The 17,447-nt window shown below is 39.5% G+C and overlaps 1 protein-coding gene across 1 annotated transcript in view; it reads right to left on the reverse strand.

The window, feature by feature from the left end:
- The window catches only part of LOC122804652 (inter-alpha-trypsin inhibitor heavy chain H3-like), a 1,432,534-nt gene that overhangs the window by 471,994 nt on the left and 943,093 nt on the right, over positions 1–17,447 (reverse strand). The window contains exon 14 of the mRNA XM_044074635.1: positions 16,852–16,991. Within this exon, the coding sequence (XP_043930570.1) occupies positions 16,852–16,991 (140 nt within the window). The remainder of the gene's footprint in view (positions 1–16,851; positions 16,992–17,447) is intronic.

The raw sequence follows: 17,447 nt of genomic DNA on the forward strand, positions 1-17,447 counted from the left end.
GTTATATGAGATAACAAAGGCTTTACACCAGGACCCTATTACCTGTCATTTCAAAAGCCACCCTAATAGTTTAAAATAGGAGGTTGGAAATAAATAGTCTTGACTGGTATTTATGAACATAGTGGAGTTTCACTGTGGGCTTTATAGTCAGTGATTAAGACATTCTCTTTGGGTTCATATTTGGGGTACAACGTAATGGATTAGGTTTGGTATCTATAATGTTCCTATAAAACTTTTAGGACTAAATTTCTAGTCCTTTTAAGACCCTATTTCTATATATTTCTACTAAACTAAGATTTTTATAGTATAAATTCCACAGTACATTACACTTTTTTAGTGTTAATTTCTATGTACAATCATCTTTTTAAGAGAACAATGCAGTCTATTAATTGATTTGGGCACTGCCATTGTGCTAAGTTTCATTTGTTTTTTCATCTAGTTTATCTAGGTTTTAAAAGTATTTTTTTATTTTGCGTGAATATTGTTAGTGTTGTAGATGAAAAAAATGTAAGTTCTGACATGAATATGCATAATAAGTATGTTTTAAGTTAATGTGTCACACACACAATTTCTTTGGCAGATGCCTTTATTATTTTAACTTTTTTTTCTTAGTTTGGCTTTTTTGTAAACTTGCGCTGTGATTGTAAGCTGTCCTTGTAAAGGAAATTGCGTTAGTTCCTGTTTTCACATGTGATGTCATTTTAAAAATTTTTAAAAACAGGAATTTGGCGCCAGTTGGTTTTACTCTGAAGAAGCTACTGAAGTTTCAGTAGCGAAAACGCTGTAACTTGATTCGACTTTGGCTGGATTAATAAATTTGTGTTAAGTTCTACTTCATCATTTGGCTTCCTTTGGTTTGGACTCCCGTGTTATTTGTTTTTCGATAGTTTGTTCAAGTTACCTAGTTTGTTAAATATCAATAAATAAATAAAGTGAAGTACTTTCTTCCTTTTGTAATCAGACTTGTTCAGAATTAAAATTCATCATGGCATTCATTCATTAAATAATGTTGTTACCAAATCACATGGTCAAAATGTAAGGAAGTCAGCTAACAAGAACCATAATACTTGTGTTTATGTCAAATGAAACTTTTTGTAGTGACTTGTTTGTTCTGAGCACATTTTCCAGGCCATCTTGGATTGGAAGGGACATATCTGTACTTTAGTGAGAGAATTGTGTTTAATTGGCACCTGACTGCTAAAGAGAGGCCAGTCTAGGACTTGGAATAAGCATCGTCATTGCTCCTTTTGAATTTTGTTAGAGGTTTTTTAAGTTTTAGCTTTTCTATTTAGGCACTGCATGTGAGCAGGTTTCTTCTTGTTTGTACATCGTGCAGCACCGTGCACTACCGCTCAATCACCGTGCACTACCGCTCAATTATGTGCCAAAGCCAAACAGTTAAATTCAACAAATTTTCCCTTAAACTCAGGCAGAAATATCCATTCATTGAGCTCCTCTGTGATAATTTCTGAATAGCCACACCTAATGACAATAGTCTCTAACCTAGCATTATGGACAATTGGGCTACCCTTGTTTCTCCTGCCAACCTTGTTGACTTGTGTCTCTTGAGGCAATGTAGCAACTGCCTCATGTGCACAGACAAACCTCTACTAATAATACAGTTTTACACCAAGAATCTAGAATCTATGCCATCTCTCTCTCTCAGTCAAACAGTAACACGGAGAAGGTTGTCAACTCACCCACCACTACATATTTACCTAGTACCACTACACATACCATGACTCATACACATACCACAACTCATACACATACCACGACTCATACACATAGTACGCATCAAGCAAGTAAATCCACATATGTGGAGGTTCTCTCAAAAAACTTACTGAAACACCACAGACCTCCAAAACACGTCTGCTGCACTAACACAGGCTCCACAGCACCCATGACATATAGCAACACCAGTGTCTTACCCACCAAGCCTGTAAGGTGTAATACTAAAAAAACAAATTTTCTTGTTAAAGGAGATTAAATGGTGAGACACACGGATGTCCCACTCACCAGGTTGAACAAAGAGAAAGTCACAGTCAGCTGCCTGCCCAGTGCCAGGATTCACCAAATCACACATGCACTCAGGTCTCTCAGCAACAAGTACCATTATGACTCTGTCATAGTTCATGTTGGTGTGAATGACCTGAGATGTACCTCACTGGACTACATGAAGAGAGACATGGTTGAGCTCTTTGAGTATGTGTCCCGAGTCTTGAACATGCCACCCTCACCTAGAATGATGCCACAGTATAAACAAAAAATGATTGATTTCAATAACTGGCTTAGTTGTTGGTGTCATTCCAAGGGGATCCAGTTCCTCTTTGCCTGGGAAGCCATGGTCAACAAACCTCGCTGCTTTGCCAGAGATGGTTTCCACCTGACACCCCTAGGCTTTTGGCTGTTGGCAAAGGCACTTGCCTCCCCCATAATGCCTTTTTTAGGCAAGGTCTCGAAAACAACATTACCAACATGAAATTAACCAATCAGAACAAAATAAAGGTCATGCTCTTAAATGCTAGGAGCTTAAACCAAAAATTGCACTCCCTGGAAGCACTTTTATCACTAGAAGATGTAGATGTCTGTGCTTTCACAGAAACCTGGTTTAAGGCCTCAGAGAGTACCCTGGCCCTACAAGGATACAATGTCTTCCACACCTTTAGACCACAAAAGGAACATGTGAAAACCAAAGGAGGTGGTGTTTCAATCTATATTAGAGATAAATTCACCTCACATCTAGTTAGACTGGACAACTCCGTGGAGTTACTCCAAGTCCAGGTTACAGTGAGTAAGATCCCCATTCAAGTCCTAGCCAGTTATATGTCCCCCTCCATGGGTCACGACACCCATGAACCCTACTTATCCAAACTGAAGACAATACAAATGTTATCAATTACACTGGTCATCGGGTTTTCAAGTATCCCACCATCAACTGGGAATCCTACTGTAGCCCAAACTCACTAGCACAAAACTTCCTTGACTTTGTGAATTCAAATGCCCTGGAGCGAATTGTCCATACCTGGACAAGATAAATACACATTCTAGATCTGGTCCTCACCAACATGTCAAACAGGTGCACGGCTGCAACTGTTGGACCCTCATTAGTTAAAACTGACCACAAATCAGTCACCTTCGAGCTGACACTAACACCAGAACTCACAAAGAGTAAAATCAGACTACAAAACTTCACCAAGGCAAACTATACCATCCTAGATGAAGGTATAAATGCATTCCAAGCTCCACCTCAAGCTGAAAGTGGTAACTACTCTGAAGCTTGCACTAATGCCCTGTACAATCACTTGCATAAGTGCATAAACTCAGCTGTACCAGACAGAATCAAAGCCAGAGCCCCAAGTAAAATCAAGCTGTCATGATGGACTTCCAGCATCAACAAACTCTACAATAAATGCAAAACGCTGCTGTCCAAGAAAACAAAGACAAGGGTACAACAATGGAAAAGCACCCTCCAGATGACATCCCAGGCCATCGTCTAAACAGGCTGAAACATAAACAAGCATCCCCACTATGTTCCCTTTTCCATCATAGCCTAACAACAGGGTTTGTTCCTGCAGAATGGAGAACAGCTGCAGTTATTCCCCTCCACAAAGGTGGCCTGGCAACAGACCCAGGGAATTACAGACCCATAAGCCTGACGAGACTCATCTGTAAGGCCATGGAATGTATCATTATGGACCTCATAAATAAAGACATAGGTGACCTCCAAACCCTGAACCCTACCCAATTTGGCTTTGTGAATGGCAGATCCTGCCTGTTAAATCTGGAGAATTTCTTTGAAAGTGTGAACAAGGCCATTGATGAGGGCAAATCTGTTCACACAGCATACCTCGACTTGGCAAAAGCTATCACATTCAGGCATTACTGATAAACTTAGAAAACTGAATGTAAACCTCTTTGTTGTAAGATGGGTTGCCAACTGCCTCACAAACCAGACACACACTAACAAAGCGGGTGACTCCACATCAACCAGCAGACTTGTTACCAGCAGGGTGCCACAGGGGTCAATGCTGGGCCCCCTACTGTTTGTTCTGCACTTCTCAGATGTTTAGGTCAAAACTAAAGGGTTGTGGCTGACCAAGTTTGCAGATGACTGCAAACTAGGTGCAATCATTGAATCCCCAAATGAGGTCAGTATACTCCAAAATGGTCTCACACAGACCAAAGACTGGTGTATTAGTCACAGTGTCAAACTGAATGCAAAGAAATGCATCATCATTCCCTTCAGCACAAACAATGTCCCTTCACACTATCAAATCAACAACAATACCCTAAGTACCTATGAAGTGGTAAGGGACCTGGGATCACAGGTTGACAGCGACCTTAACTTCGACCATCATGTGTCTACCATTGTAAGGAAAGCATTCTGTGTAGCTCACTTGTTTAGTAAAGGCATCGCCTTCACAGCAAAAGAAGTTATAATCCCCCTATACTTGGCAATTATCCAGCCCATAATTGAGTATAAAGATATATAGATGCATATAGATAAATAATATAAATAAATTAAAACATAGAAAATGATATGTTTTATAAATATATACATAGAAATGGAATTAAAAGAATAGGGTTATTTTATGTTTATATTGCGGTAGCTGCTAGTTATGTTAGACTGCTTCTTTCTGTGCTTCCTTTTTGTTTTTTTGTTTTTGTTTTAACTATTTGATATGCCTGAATGGGAGATTTAAGTATCTTATAGAATTTTGTAATTATGCATGGCATTTATGTGCTGATTTGATATAAGGAATATATTCCTTTAATGCTTTTAATTAATTTACCAGCTGACGGATTATGTACATTATTTAAACAGTACTGTTTGATTTTATGGCATCTGATGAAGTTTGTATATTACTTGAACGAAAAGTGCTTCGGAAAGTGCTTCAGTTTATCAGTTTTAATAAACGGTTTGTTTTACGGATATTTGGTATTTCTTTGTGGATTTATAAAGTAGAAACGTTTTGAGATAAGGCCAGGGACTTCTGCAGTGTAAACAAGACTTTTGTAGCCTCCCATCAAAAATATTACCTTATCTTTGGAGTTAAGAAAAAGCAGAAATAAAATACAGCCGCTGCTCATAGGTCAGATATAAAGATCATCAGGACTGTTTTCCAGTTCGCTGATCCCTCTGACTGTACGCCTATCAGCTGGAATACTCTGCTTTATACTCAACTGTTCACAAATGTTTCCTGACTGCTCTGACATCTTTCTCTCCCTTTTCTGACTTTCTGATTTGGGCTTAATAGCCTGTCCATTAAGTGAACCCATGTTGCATCTGAGGACCGTTTTACATCAGAACAAGTATTTCCCCCTTCAAGGTATAAGAACAACACTCAATGCATTTTAAATAAAGGTTAACAACAAATATGATACACAGTCATACACATAGGAAATCACAGTATTATACAATTTCCCAGTGGAAACAACCATGCTATGTTACATTTGATACCCCCAGCTTAAAACTACCTGTTTTATGCAATGTAATGGTCTGTATGTCTATGGCAGGCCATTCACATTATGATGGTTGACACTAGGAAAACAATGTATTGGGAAGTAAAAGGAATCAATGATAAGGCCCACCGCAAAGCTTATTATTACCCCCTTTCTTCTGGTACATCTATTGCAGTGCACATTTTTGGTCACAAGAGTAGTACCACTGGGACTCCAGAGCCCATTTAATGGCCAGGCATTCAACCCAATTGCCGATTACCTAATTTCAGCCTTATTCAGTTTTCTGCTTAAATATGTGGGGTGTTCATTTTTTCCTATTCTCTGGGACAGTACTGGAGTTGGTATATTTAAGTAGTAGGGAGTGTGTGGGTATTTGTTTCCCATGTGGGGGTTGAAAGGAGCTTGCACCCTGCAAAAAGACTGTAGTCATATTTAACATTTTTAAGTGTTTATCTGGTCAATTAAATGTCTCAATGTTTTATGTTTCGGTGAATGTATACATTCTTTGTTTGTTTGTTTGTTAACATGACAGGTGAGACTGGTCTTTGACACTTTTCAGAAATGATCGGGAACAGCAGACAAATATAACAACCTTTACAACTGAAATATAATTACATGCAACTGCCCACAGTTAAGGTATGTTGTATAACAAAGAGCATTTATAGTGATGTTTACAAAAACAGTGCAAAAGTGACATTAAAGAGTATGTTATTTACTAACAGATAATCTTAACAACAAAAGTACTGCATCAATCCTTGGATCTCTGGTAAATGAAGTACAATATTCATGTAATAAATGTTCTTTTAAAACTGAGAAAGTATAGCATGCAAATCAGACACCAGCTGGTACAGGCTATCACACTATCAGAAATGTAAGCTCCCTGTCGAAGTGTCAACACTCAAAATGTTGAGTGCCAAGAAGCCAAAAGAAAGACTGAAAACCCAGAAAAGACCGAATCTCGAGAATCGCTTTTCTTTTTAAAACTTCTTTTTGAAGAGGGAGGGGGCAAGATCGCGCTGCAGTCTCCACACCCCCTGAACTTACATATACCAAGTCTGACATCTCTGTACCTTGGGAAAAAGAGAATGTTTTGAGAAATGGCATTTCAGGCTTGGAATATACAAGTCGGATCTTTTGGCCATTCAGTCCCCGCCTTTTGGGACTTGGTCTAGAGGGTCCCAACATTTCAAATTTCAGTATGCTGAAATGCCTGCTGTGTCATATAAAAGTCAAACTGTTCTATTTAGTGTCAGTGAAGCAATGAATTTAATTACTTTTTCAAATGCAATTTGAAAACTTTCATAAACAGCAGCAGCCATTCTCTGTTGAAGTAATTTCTTTAAGTAAATGGTTCCAAGAAGCTGAAGCTAGCTTACTGAACGATTCCTCACAACTTATCAGAGAAAAATTGGGTCTGCATTTTTTGAGATTTCAACGGCTTCCTAGGAAAATTTGATATGCCACTTAAAATGAGTCTATTGGCTACTGGAGGTTTGTAACTTTTATTAAGAATTCTGAATATTAAAGTGTTAAGCAGAAAAGAACTTATAACTTATACCTGTAGCCATTTAGCCTTATGCATCGTATAGCAATGGTGGTTTCTCCAGCGAGATGAGCGAACCTAAGAACTATATTGCCTGCAACAGTTTCCTGTACTGATATTAGCAAATGGAGAACACTTCTCAGTTACAAATGGGAATCAGTCTTCTTGAAGGCAAACAGCCCACAGGCTTAGCATGACTCGTGAACCTGTTATTAGCTAAAGCTGCATGCTATTAGACTGTTTTCTCTACTCCTTAGGGCACTAATACTGACATTTCCTGAGACCAATTAAGAAAAAAATTAGTAGTTGCAAGAAATACACACTGACCCAGCTGGCTACTTATCCCCCCACTCCACTGGTTTAAGTGCGGTAACCATTACTATATGCCTTAGGCAGTGACGATTACCACAGTTGCCTTATTTTGTTGGCTCAGTGTGATTTTGTTGAATTAAGTCACAGTCCTCTGGGTGAACAGTGAAGTCCCTGTATTAGAGTCCCTGTTAATCCATTTTATAACATAGTCTGTTTTTTCAAATCGCAGAGCTTTGCCTTATGCATTAATAGTTTTCTAATATAGAGCTCCAACTAGTGATATTGCAGTTTAACCGGCACACAGTGAGCTTGTAATGGAAACACTTTGTTATATCCATTCTCAAGCCATGCAATGACGTTTTGTACTGTGCAGTGATGGATTTGTTTGTCCATAATTGACTAGTAATTTTAGCAACAACAACTGAGGAAAGCAAGAGAACTGAAACATCACACACTCCGTATTTAGTGCAAGAGAACTGAAACACCACACGCTCCGTATTTAGTGCAAGAGAACTGAAACACCACACGCTCCGTATTTAGTTCCAGAGAACTGAAACACCACACACTCCGTATTTAGTTCAAGAGAACTGAAACACCACACGCTCCGTATTTAGTTCCAGAGAACTGAAACACCACATGCTCCGTATTTAGTTCAAGAGAACTGAAACACCACACGCTCCGTATTTAGTGCAAGAGAACTGAAACACCACACACTCCGTATTTAGTGCAAGAGAACTGAAACACCACACGCTCCGTATTTAGTGCAAGAGAACTGAAACACCACACGCTCCATATTTAGTTCCAGAGAACTGAAACACCACATGCTCCGTATTTAGTTCCAGAGAACTGAAACACCACACACTCCGTATTTAGTGCAAGAGAACTGAAACACCACACGCTCCGTATTTAGTTCCAGAGAACTGAAACATCACACGCTCCGTATTTAGTTCCAGAGAACTGAAACACCACACACTCCGTATTTAGTGCAAGAGAACTGAAACACCACACACTCCGTATTTAGTTCAAGAGAACTGAAACACCACACACTCCGTATTTAGTTCAAGAGAACTGAAACACCACACACTCCGTATTTAGTTCAAGAGAACTGAAACACCACACACTCCGTATTTAGTGCAAGAGAAGTGAAACACCACACACTCCGTATTTAGTTCAAGAGAACTGAAACACCACACACTCCGTATTTAGTGCAAGAGAACTGAAACACCACACGCTCCGTATTTAGTGCAAGAGAACTGAAACACCACACACTCCGTATTTAGTGCAAGAGAACTGAAACACCACACGCTCCTTATTTAGTTTCAGAGAACTGAAACACCACACACTCCGTATTTAGTGCAAGAGAACTGAAACACCACACTCTCTGTATTTAGTTCCAGAGAACTGAAACACCACATGTTCCGTATTTAGTGCAAGAGAACTGAAACACCACACACTCTGTATTTAGTGCAAGAGAACTGAAACACCACACGCTCCGTATTTAGTGCAAGAGAACTGAAACACCACACGCTCCATATTTAGTTCCAGAGAACTGAAACACCACATGCTCCGTATTTAGTTCCAGAGAACTGAAACACCACACACTCCGTATTTAGTGCAAGAGAACTGAAACACCACACGCTCCGTATTTAGTTCCAGAGAACTGAAACATCACACGCTCCATATTTAGTTCCAGAGAACTGAAACACCACACACTCCGTATTTAGTGCAAGAGAACTGAAACACCACACACTCCGTATTTAGTTCAAGAGAACTGAAACACCACACACTCCGTATTTAGTTCAAGAGAACTGAAACACCACACGCTCCGTATTTAGTTCAAGAGAACTGAAACACCACACGCTCCGTATTTAGTTCAAGAGAACTGAAACACCACACACTCCGTATTTAGTGCAAGAGAAGTGAAACACCACACACTCCGTATTTAGTTCAAGAGAACTGAAACACCACACACTCCGTATTTAGTGCAAGAGAACTGAAACACCACACGCTCCGTATTTAGTGCAAGAGAACTGAAACACCACACACTCCTTATTTAGTTTCAGAGAACTGAAACACCACACACTCCGTATTTAGTGCAAGAGAACTGAAACACCACACTCTCTGTATTTAGTTCCAGAGAACTGAAACACCACATGCTCCGTATTTAGTGCAAGAGAACTGAAACACCACACACTCTGTATTTAGTGCAAGAGAACTGAAACACCACACACTCCATATTTAGTGCAAGAGAACTGAAACACCACACGCTCCGTATTTAGTTCAAGAGAACTGAAACACCACACGCTCCGTATTTAGTTCAAGAGAACTGAAACACCACACGCTCCTTATTTAGTTCTGCCCATTTGCCAAATTAGTTATCCTGGGAATCTGCAAACAGATTGATATTGTAATGCTGAATCCTGGATAAACTGTTCTTTGCAGCTCATGGTTCTATCTTAAATTACATATTTAATTACAATTTCAACATCTTTGTCCAGTTTACCAAAGAAGGAGCTTGTCCAGCCAGAGTGAACTGAGCATGTGCAGACTGATTAGTTATAATGTGCTGCTTTCCTCCTGACCCCTTTCCTTGTTTGCCCTTGCATCACTACCTTACTTTTGTAGTTACATAATCCCTCTCACTTCACCATAGTACCTTCCCAAGTGTTCCACAGCTGTGACAGTTTCCTTGATCAAGCATTTATTAGGATGAGCACTTTAGTTATTGCACTGACTTCATCAAATCTGATTACTTATTTCATGACTTTATTTTTATGTCTTGCAGCTCTACTCCCCCTCCCCTTTAAATTTCTTTTTACACACCCTTTCCACCCAATTTTCTTGTCCCTTTTTGGTTCTGCTCCCTTCCTGGCTCTTCGTTATTTTATATATCTTTCATTACACCTTCCATTCTCTATATACTTCGTTATTTTATATATCTTTCATTACACCTTCCATTCTCTATATACTTTGTTATTTTATATATCTTTCATTACACCTTCCATTCTCTATATACTTCGTTATTTTATATGTCTTTCATTACACCTTCCATTCTCTATATACTTCGTTATTTTATATATCTTTCATTACACCTTCCATTCTCTATATACTTCGTTATTTTATATATCTTTCATTACACCTTCCATTCTCTATATACTTCGTTATTTTATATATCTTTCATTACACCTTCCATTCTCTATATACTTTGTTATTTTATATATCTTTCATTACACGTTCCATTCTCTATATACTTCGTTATTTTATATATCTTTCATTACACCTTCCATTCTCTATATACTTTGTTATTTTATATATCTTTCATTACACCTTCCATTCTCTATATACTTCGTTATTTTATATATCTTTCATTACACCTTCCATTCTCTATATACTTTGTTATTTTATATATCTTTCATTACACCTTCCATTCTCTATATACTTCCCTATTTTATATATCTTTCATTACACCTTCCATTCTCTATATACTTCGTTATTTTATATATCTTTCATTACACCTTCCATTCTCTATATACTTCGTTATTTTATATATCTTTCATTACACCTTCCATTCTCTATATACTTGTTATTTTTTATATCTTTCATTACACCTTCCATTCTCTATATACTTCGTTATTTTATATATCTTTCATTACACCTTCCATTCTCTATATACTTCGTTATTTTATATATCTTTCATTACACCTTCCATTCTCTATATACTTTGTTATTTTATATATCTTTCATTACACCTTCCATTCTCTATATACTTCGTTATTTTATATGTCTTTCATTACACCTTCCATTCTCTATATACTTCGTTATTTTATATATCTTTCATTACACCTTCCATTCTCTATATACTTCGTTATTTTATATATCTTTCATTACACCTTCCATTCTCTATATACTTCGTTATTTTATATATCTTTCATTACACCTTCCATTCTCTATATACTTCGCTATTTTATATATCTTTCATTACACCTTCCATTCTCTATATACTTCGTTATTTTATATATCTTTCATTACACCTTCCATTCTCTATATACTTTGTTATTTTATATATCTTTCATTACACCTTCCATTCTCTATATACTTCGTTATTTTATATATCTTTCATTACACCTTCCATTCTCTATATACTTTGTTATTTTATATATCTTTCATTACACCTTCCATTCTCTATATACTTCGTTATTTTATATGTCTTTCATTACACCTTCCATTCTCTATATACTTTGTTATTTTATATATCTTTCATTACACCTTCCATTCTCTATATACTTTGTTATTTTATATATCTTTCATTACACCTTCCATTCTCTATATACTTCGTTATTTTATATATCTTTCATTACACCTTCCATTCTCTATATACTTTGTTATTTTATATATCTTTCATTACACCTTCCATTCTCTATATAGCTCCTGTATAGTTTTCATTCCTTCTCTTTGTACAAGTGTATTTTGCTTCTCATATCTAGCTTGATCTTTGTACCAGACTTGTTTTGAGCTTTTGCATTTCATATGGTTATAGGATAATAGGATCATAGGAGGTTACTAGGCTAATGGCCCTGGGGTCCTTAAAAGCCTAGCCAAGTGTTTATCCCCCAAAAAAGAAACCTCGGTCAACACTTGCCACCCCTGTCAATGAGGGACACAGGTGAAACCCCTGGGACAAATTTGTGGTTTCCCATCCATTCATCAAGGTTGTGCTTGAAGAGGGTCAGTGAGGCACTCTGTTTGACATCTATGGGAAGTCTATTCTAGAGACGGGGCAGCCTCTGGGAGACAACCCTGTCTCTCCAGCAGGTTTTGTTGATGTCTTAGGCCTTTCAAGTGGGTAATGTGCAAGGAGTTAGACTTACAGATATGGAGCATCTTCTCTAGCAGGCCAGGGTTCAATATTGCCTTGTAGGTGAGACACAGATCACCTTGGAGCAATCTGTACAATACCAAGTAGAGTGATAGTGATTAGAGCCTGTCTGCACAGGGCAGGAGTTGGAGGCCATGGATTCTCTTTGTGAGGTATTTCTGTGGCCTTCCCAGTTGGTGCAGGTGTTTGAACAGGTGCAGACGAAATGGGGCGTTATACTCAATTATTGGCCTAATGAGGGTGGAGTACAGAGAGGTAATAACCTTTTTTTTCTGTATGCAATCCTTTTACTTATGAGATGAACCAAGTAAAAGGCTTTTCTGACCACTGCCGCTACATGATGGTCAAATGTGAGATTGTTGTCAACCTGAATATAAAGGTCTCTCACCACAGATTGTATGCTTAGGGAGTTTCTGTTGATGTGGTAATCAATAGGGGCAATGTTTTTGCCAAATGGTATGATAATACATGACTTTTGCACCAGTCGTTTGTTGCTATGAGACCCTCTTGCAGTATGCTAACATCATTTGGGGAGTTAATGACAGCACACAACTTGCAGTTATCTGAAAACTTGGTCAGCCACAGGCCTTTTGTCCTTAACTGGACCTCTGAGAAGTAGATGCCAAACAGTAGGGGTGCCAGGACAGATTCATGGGGAACACCCTGGTGACAGGTCTGCTGCCAGAGGTGGAGGCACCTATTTTGACCTTGTTTGCCCTATCAGTGAGCCAGTTGGCCACTCACCTGATGAGACAGGGATTTACACCAAGTTGTCTTACCTTTTCAATGATGCCTGAGTGAGGGTTTGTGTCAAAGGCCTTGGCAAAGTCATAGTAAGCTGTATGTACTGACTTTCCCTCATCCAGGGCCTTGGTGACAGTCTCAAAGAAGTCAGGCAGGTTCAACAGGCAAGATCTGCCTTTGATGAATCTGAACTGGGTGGGGTCAAGTGCTTGGAGATTGCCTATGTCCTTGTTTATGAGATCTATAATAATACACTCCATGGATTTACAGATCAGAGTTGTCAAGCTAAGGAGGTGATAGCTTCCAGGGTCACTAGTGTCACCACCTTTGTGCAAGGGGATAGCAATGACAGTTCTTCACTCTGCTGGATTGAAGCCTGTACTTAGGCTGTGGCTCTGTTGCTGAATAGGGTGCTCAATGGCGAGGCTAGTTCTTGCCGGAAATGTCACAGAATACAGTCTGGGATACTATCAGGTCCCATGGAAGGTATGTTCTTTGCCTTGGATAGGGTCTTTAACACCTGATCTATGGAGATGTGAGATGTGGTACAAGTATCAGGGATGTCAAATGGGCCTTTGAGGGGGATGGGGGGGACGTTTGTGCTGAACCTATCTGCTAGCAGGTTGGCTAAGTCAACAGGATTAGTGTAAGTGGTACCGTTAAATACTAATTCAGAACAAACCTGGGCTTTGCCATGGAGGTTCCTGATGTAACTGAAGAATGCTTTGTGGTTTCCCTTTGTTTTGGAGTTTAGTTTCAATTTATAATTGGCTTTGCAAGTTTTCACTAGTGATCTAATTTGCTTGTTGAGGCTGAGGAGGGAGTTTTTCCAATTTTGAATTTGTTTCTTTTTTATCCTTGGACAACAGTTTATTCCATTTGTTGCAAAGTCTGTTGATAGAGGATGTCCACCAGATAGGGTTGTGTTTCCTTGAGGAGCAGGTTTTACTTCTGTTGGGTATGGCTAATGCCATGCAGTTCTACAGGTGCTTGTAAGCTGCATTGGTGTACTGTTCAGCATAGTTGTCTGAATCCTCTGAGGGGGAAGGTTGTGTGAAGCTACTGATACCCTCCCTTAGGAGGTTGTAGTCAGCTTTTGAGAAGGTTTTTAGTCTGGTTACAGTGTGGGGGGGGGGGGGGTTGTATGGGACAGAAACTTCGAATGAGACAGTCTGATTATCGGATCTCACCAGGGAAGAACATACTGTGGGGGTGGTGCAGCAGTCAGCCATGTTTGTGAGAACCAAGTCCAGAATGTTATCTCCCCTTGTGGGGGATATGACTAGGTGATCTAGTGCATTAGAACTGATGAAGTCAAGTAATCTTTGGGTGAGTTCATTAGTGCAAGAATAGTTCACCCAGTCTGTGGTGGGGTAGTTGAAGTCACCAAGGATCTGGGTGTTGGGGGTACCTTAATGGAGTCAAGTAGATCCAGGTAGGAGGAGTGGGTGTTCTGAGTCATGGAGGGGGGTCTATAGCTGCCTATAACTTGGATGGAAGTCTTGCCAACTGTCAGTTGCACCTGGAATAATTCCAGTGCATCATGCTGGCAAACCATTCTGGAGATGTACCTGTCCTTAATCAAGATAGAGACACTGTCACCTTAGTGTTCCCAACCAAATTTTGAGGTTGGAATGTGTGGAATGAGGTATAGCCTGGCAAGACAGAGGTACTCTCAGCAGCCCTGAAACAAGTTTCCATGACTGCACAGACATCAGCATCTTCCAGAGTGAGGAGAGCCTCCAGTGAGTGCATTTTTAGGTTAAGGCTCCTAGAGTTAAGCAGCATGACCTTCAATTTGCTTTTTGCCAGATCTTTTATGTTGGAAGATTTGTCATTGGGACATAGCCTAAAAAGCCACAATGGGGGAGGCAAGAGCCTTGGCCAGGATCTGGAATCCCAGGGGTGACAGGTGGAGGCCTTCGCTGGCAAAGCATCAAGGCCAGTCAACCATGAAATCCCAGGCAGACAGATATTGGATCCCCTTTGAAAGACACCAGAAACTAAGTAAATTGTAGAAGTCAATTATTTTTTTGGTATTGTGGTATCATTCTTGGTGAAGGTAAGATGCTGCTTAGGGCTAGGGTCATACCTGCCTGGGACACATACTCTGAGAGCTCAATCATGTCTCTCTTCATATAGTCCAGGGAGGTACATCTCAAGTCATTCCCGCCAACATGGACAATGACAGAGTCATACTTGTACCTGCTGTGAGAGAATTAAATCCATGCATGATGTGGCAATGACAGAGTCATACTTGTACCTGCTGTGAGAGAATTAAATCCATGCATGATGTGGCAATGACAGAGTCATACTTGTACCTGCTGTGAGAGAATTAAATCCATGCATGATGTGGCGGATTCTGTCATCTGGCAGACAAGTAACTGTGACCTTCTTCTTGTCAAGCCTTGTGAGGGGGACATTGGTGTGTCTCACAATTGAGTCACCAATGACTAGTATGTTTGGTTTATTGTTATGCCTGATGGGATGCATTGGTTTATTATGTCTTATGGGCAGTGTTTGTGAGACACTATTGTGTTGTCTGCTGTGTGTGGAATATGTGTGAGTGTGTTTTGGAGGTCCCTGCTGTTTAGATAAGTTTTTGTTGAGAACCTCTGCATAGGTGTGTGTGTGTGTGTGTGTGTGTGTGTGTGTGTGTGTGTGTGTGTGTGTGTGTGTGTGTGTGTGTGTATATGTGTGTGCGCGCCTGGCTATGTGATGTGGGTGGTGTGGTGTTTGTGCTGGCAATTTCCTTTTTGTCAGGAGTACTGACTGTGGCATGAGAGAGCATTGATTCTGGGCTACTGATGTAGGGGCATTTCTCACAAGTAAAATAAGTATGTGTTAGGAGAAGAGGCCTATCAGTGAACATGATTCAGTTGCTACACTGTCTCAGTATGCCCATATCGACCAGGCTGGCAGAAGAAACTGATGGGAATTGTCCAGACATAGTGTTCTGAATACTTGGGCAGACTTATGGGGAGAATGTTTTGATAAGGGTTTGTCCACAAGAGTGTAGACCACAAAAACCTTCTTAAATGTAAAATAACTGGCATGAAGCACAAGTGCTAAAACCAAAACTAAGATGCTTAGAATAGCAGATTAATTTAATCAGGCTACTAACAAGCAATAATAAATGTAGCAGAATAAAAGCAATTGAACACTTTAGAGTGCACAGCAAAGCAAAATAAGGTAATAAAGTAGAAAGAACACAGTTACTGTAAGAGCAGAGTAATTTTTTTTTGTTACGTGGAGAGGGAGGAAACAGAAGATAATTCAAGATTAAGAAGCTAAGGGGTTGGCCTTCCCAAATGCTCTCTCTGTACACAGTAGACAGAGCTCATGAGGTGGGACTGGGTGGAGTGTCCAAAATCAAAAAAGCAAAGGGGTAGTCCTTCCCAAATGATCTCACTGTACATGGTTGAGTGAACAAATGAGACGGGGCTGGGAGGAGTGTCCAAAAACAAATTGACAGCAAGGATGGTCAATTCTGAAGCCACCAAGTTTAAGAATACAACACTTGGGTAGGAGGGTGGGGAAAAAAAAAAACAAACTGCAGACAGAGACCACCAATATTCAATCAATATTCAGTGAAACAAATAAATAAATGCAGTACAGGTTTGTTAGCTATCACTGAAACAGAACAACTGCAAAAAAGTATACTTATATCAGCTTTGTATATCCAGATGGTTGTAGAATCAGTCACAGCCAGCTAAATAGCTCTGCTACTTGTGGGTATATGGTGGGTATACGCACCTCAGTGAGTTCACTACATTAAAAGTCTACCACATATTGCTACTGTAAATGGAAAACAAATATATAACTGCAGTGAAATAATGCAACCAGAAAAAAACTGACACAAGAAGGATTATTTTAATCTTGGTGGAGGGCTTTTCTATGATTAACTCACCGTTTTTGCAGGAGTTGTTTGATTGTAAGGTAAGCCCAAAGTCTTTCAGTATAGTCTCCAAAAATGTACTGTTGTTTTTTCAGGGCTTCCTCAATTTCTTTAAGAGTAGCCTCTTGTTTGAAAGTTATGTCACCACTGGCCTATAAAGAAAACAACACAGTTCTGGTCAGATTTATTTTAAGTTTCACTGGCTAACAGAAATTTGAAAATGTGGTGGTCTTTGTTTTTCATGCCAATTGGAAGTACAACATTTAAATCTGCTTAATGCTTGCTAAACACTCAATCCCACACAGTTTGGCTTCATCAAAGGGAGCTCATGTCTGTTAAATTTGGTCAACTTTTTTGAGGCAGTCACCAAAGCCATGGACGAGGGGAAGACAATGCCTTGACCTGGCCAAAGCCTTTGACACTATTCCTCACTCAGGCATAACAGATAAACTCTCTCAACTAGGCATCAATCCATATTTACCAGATGGGTAGCTAACTGGCTCACTGATAGAACCTGCCTAGTCAAAATAGGGGAAGCCACCTCAAGCAGTAGACCTGTATCAAGCAGTGTACCCCAATGTTCAGTCTTGGGGCCTCTGTTATTTGGG

The sequence above is a fragment of the Protopterus annectens genome, chromosome 6.part0 (genome assembly GCF_019279795.1).
Source record: "Protopterus annectens isolate FY-2018-M chromosome 6.part0, PAN1.0, whole genome shotgun sequence".
Classification (NCBI taxonomy): domain Eukaryota; kingdom Metazoa; phylum Chordata; order Ceratodontiformes; family Protopteridae; genus Protopterus; species Protopterus annectens.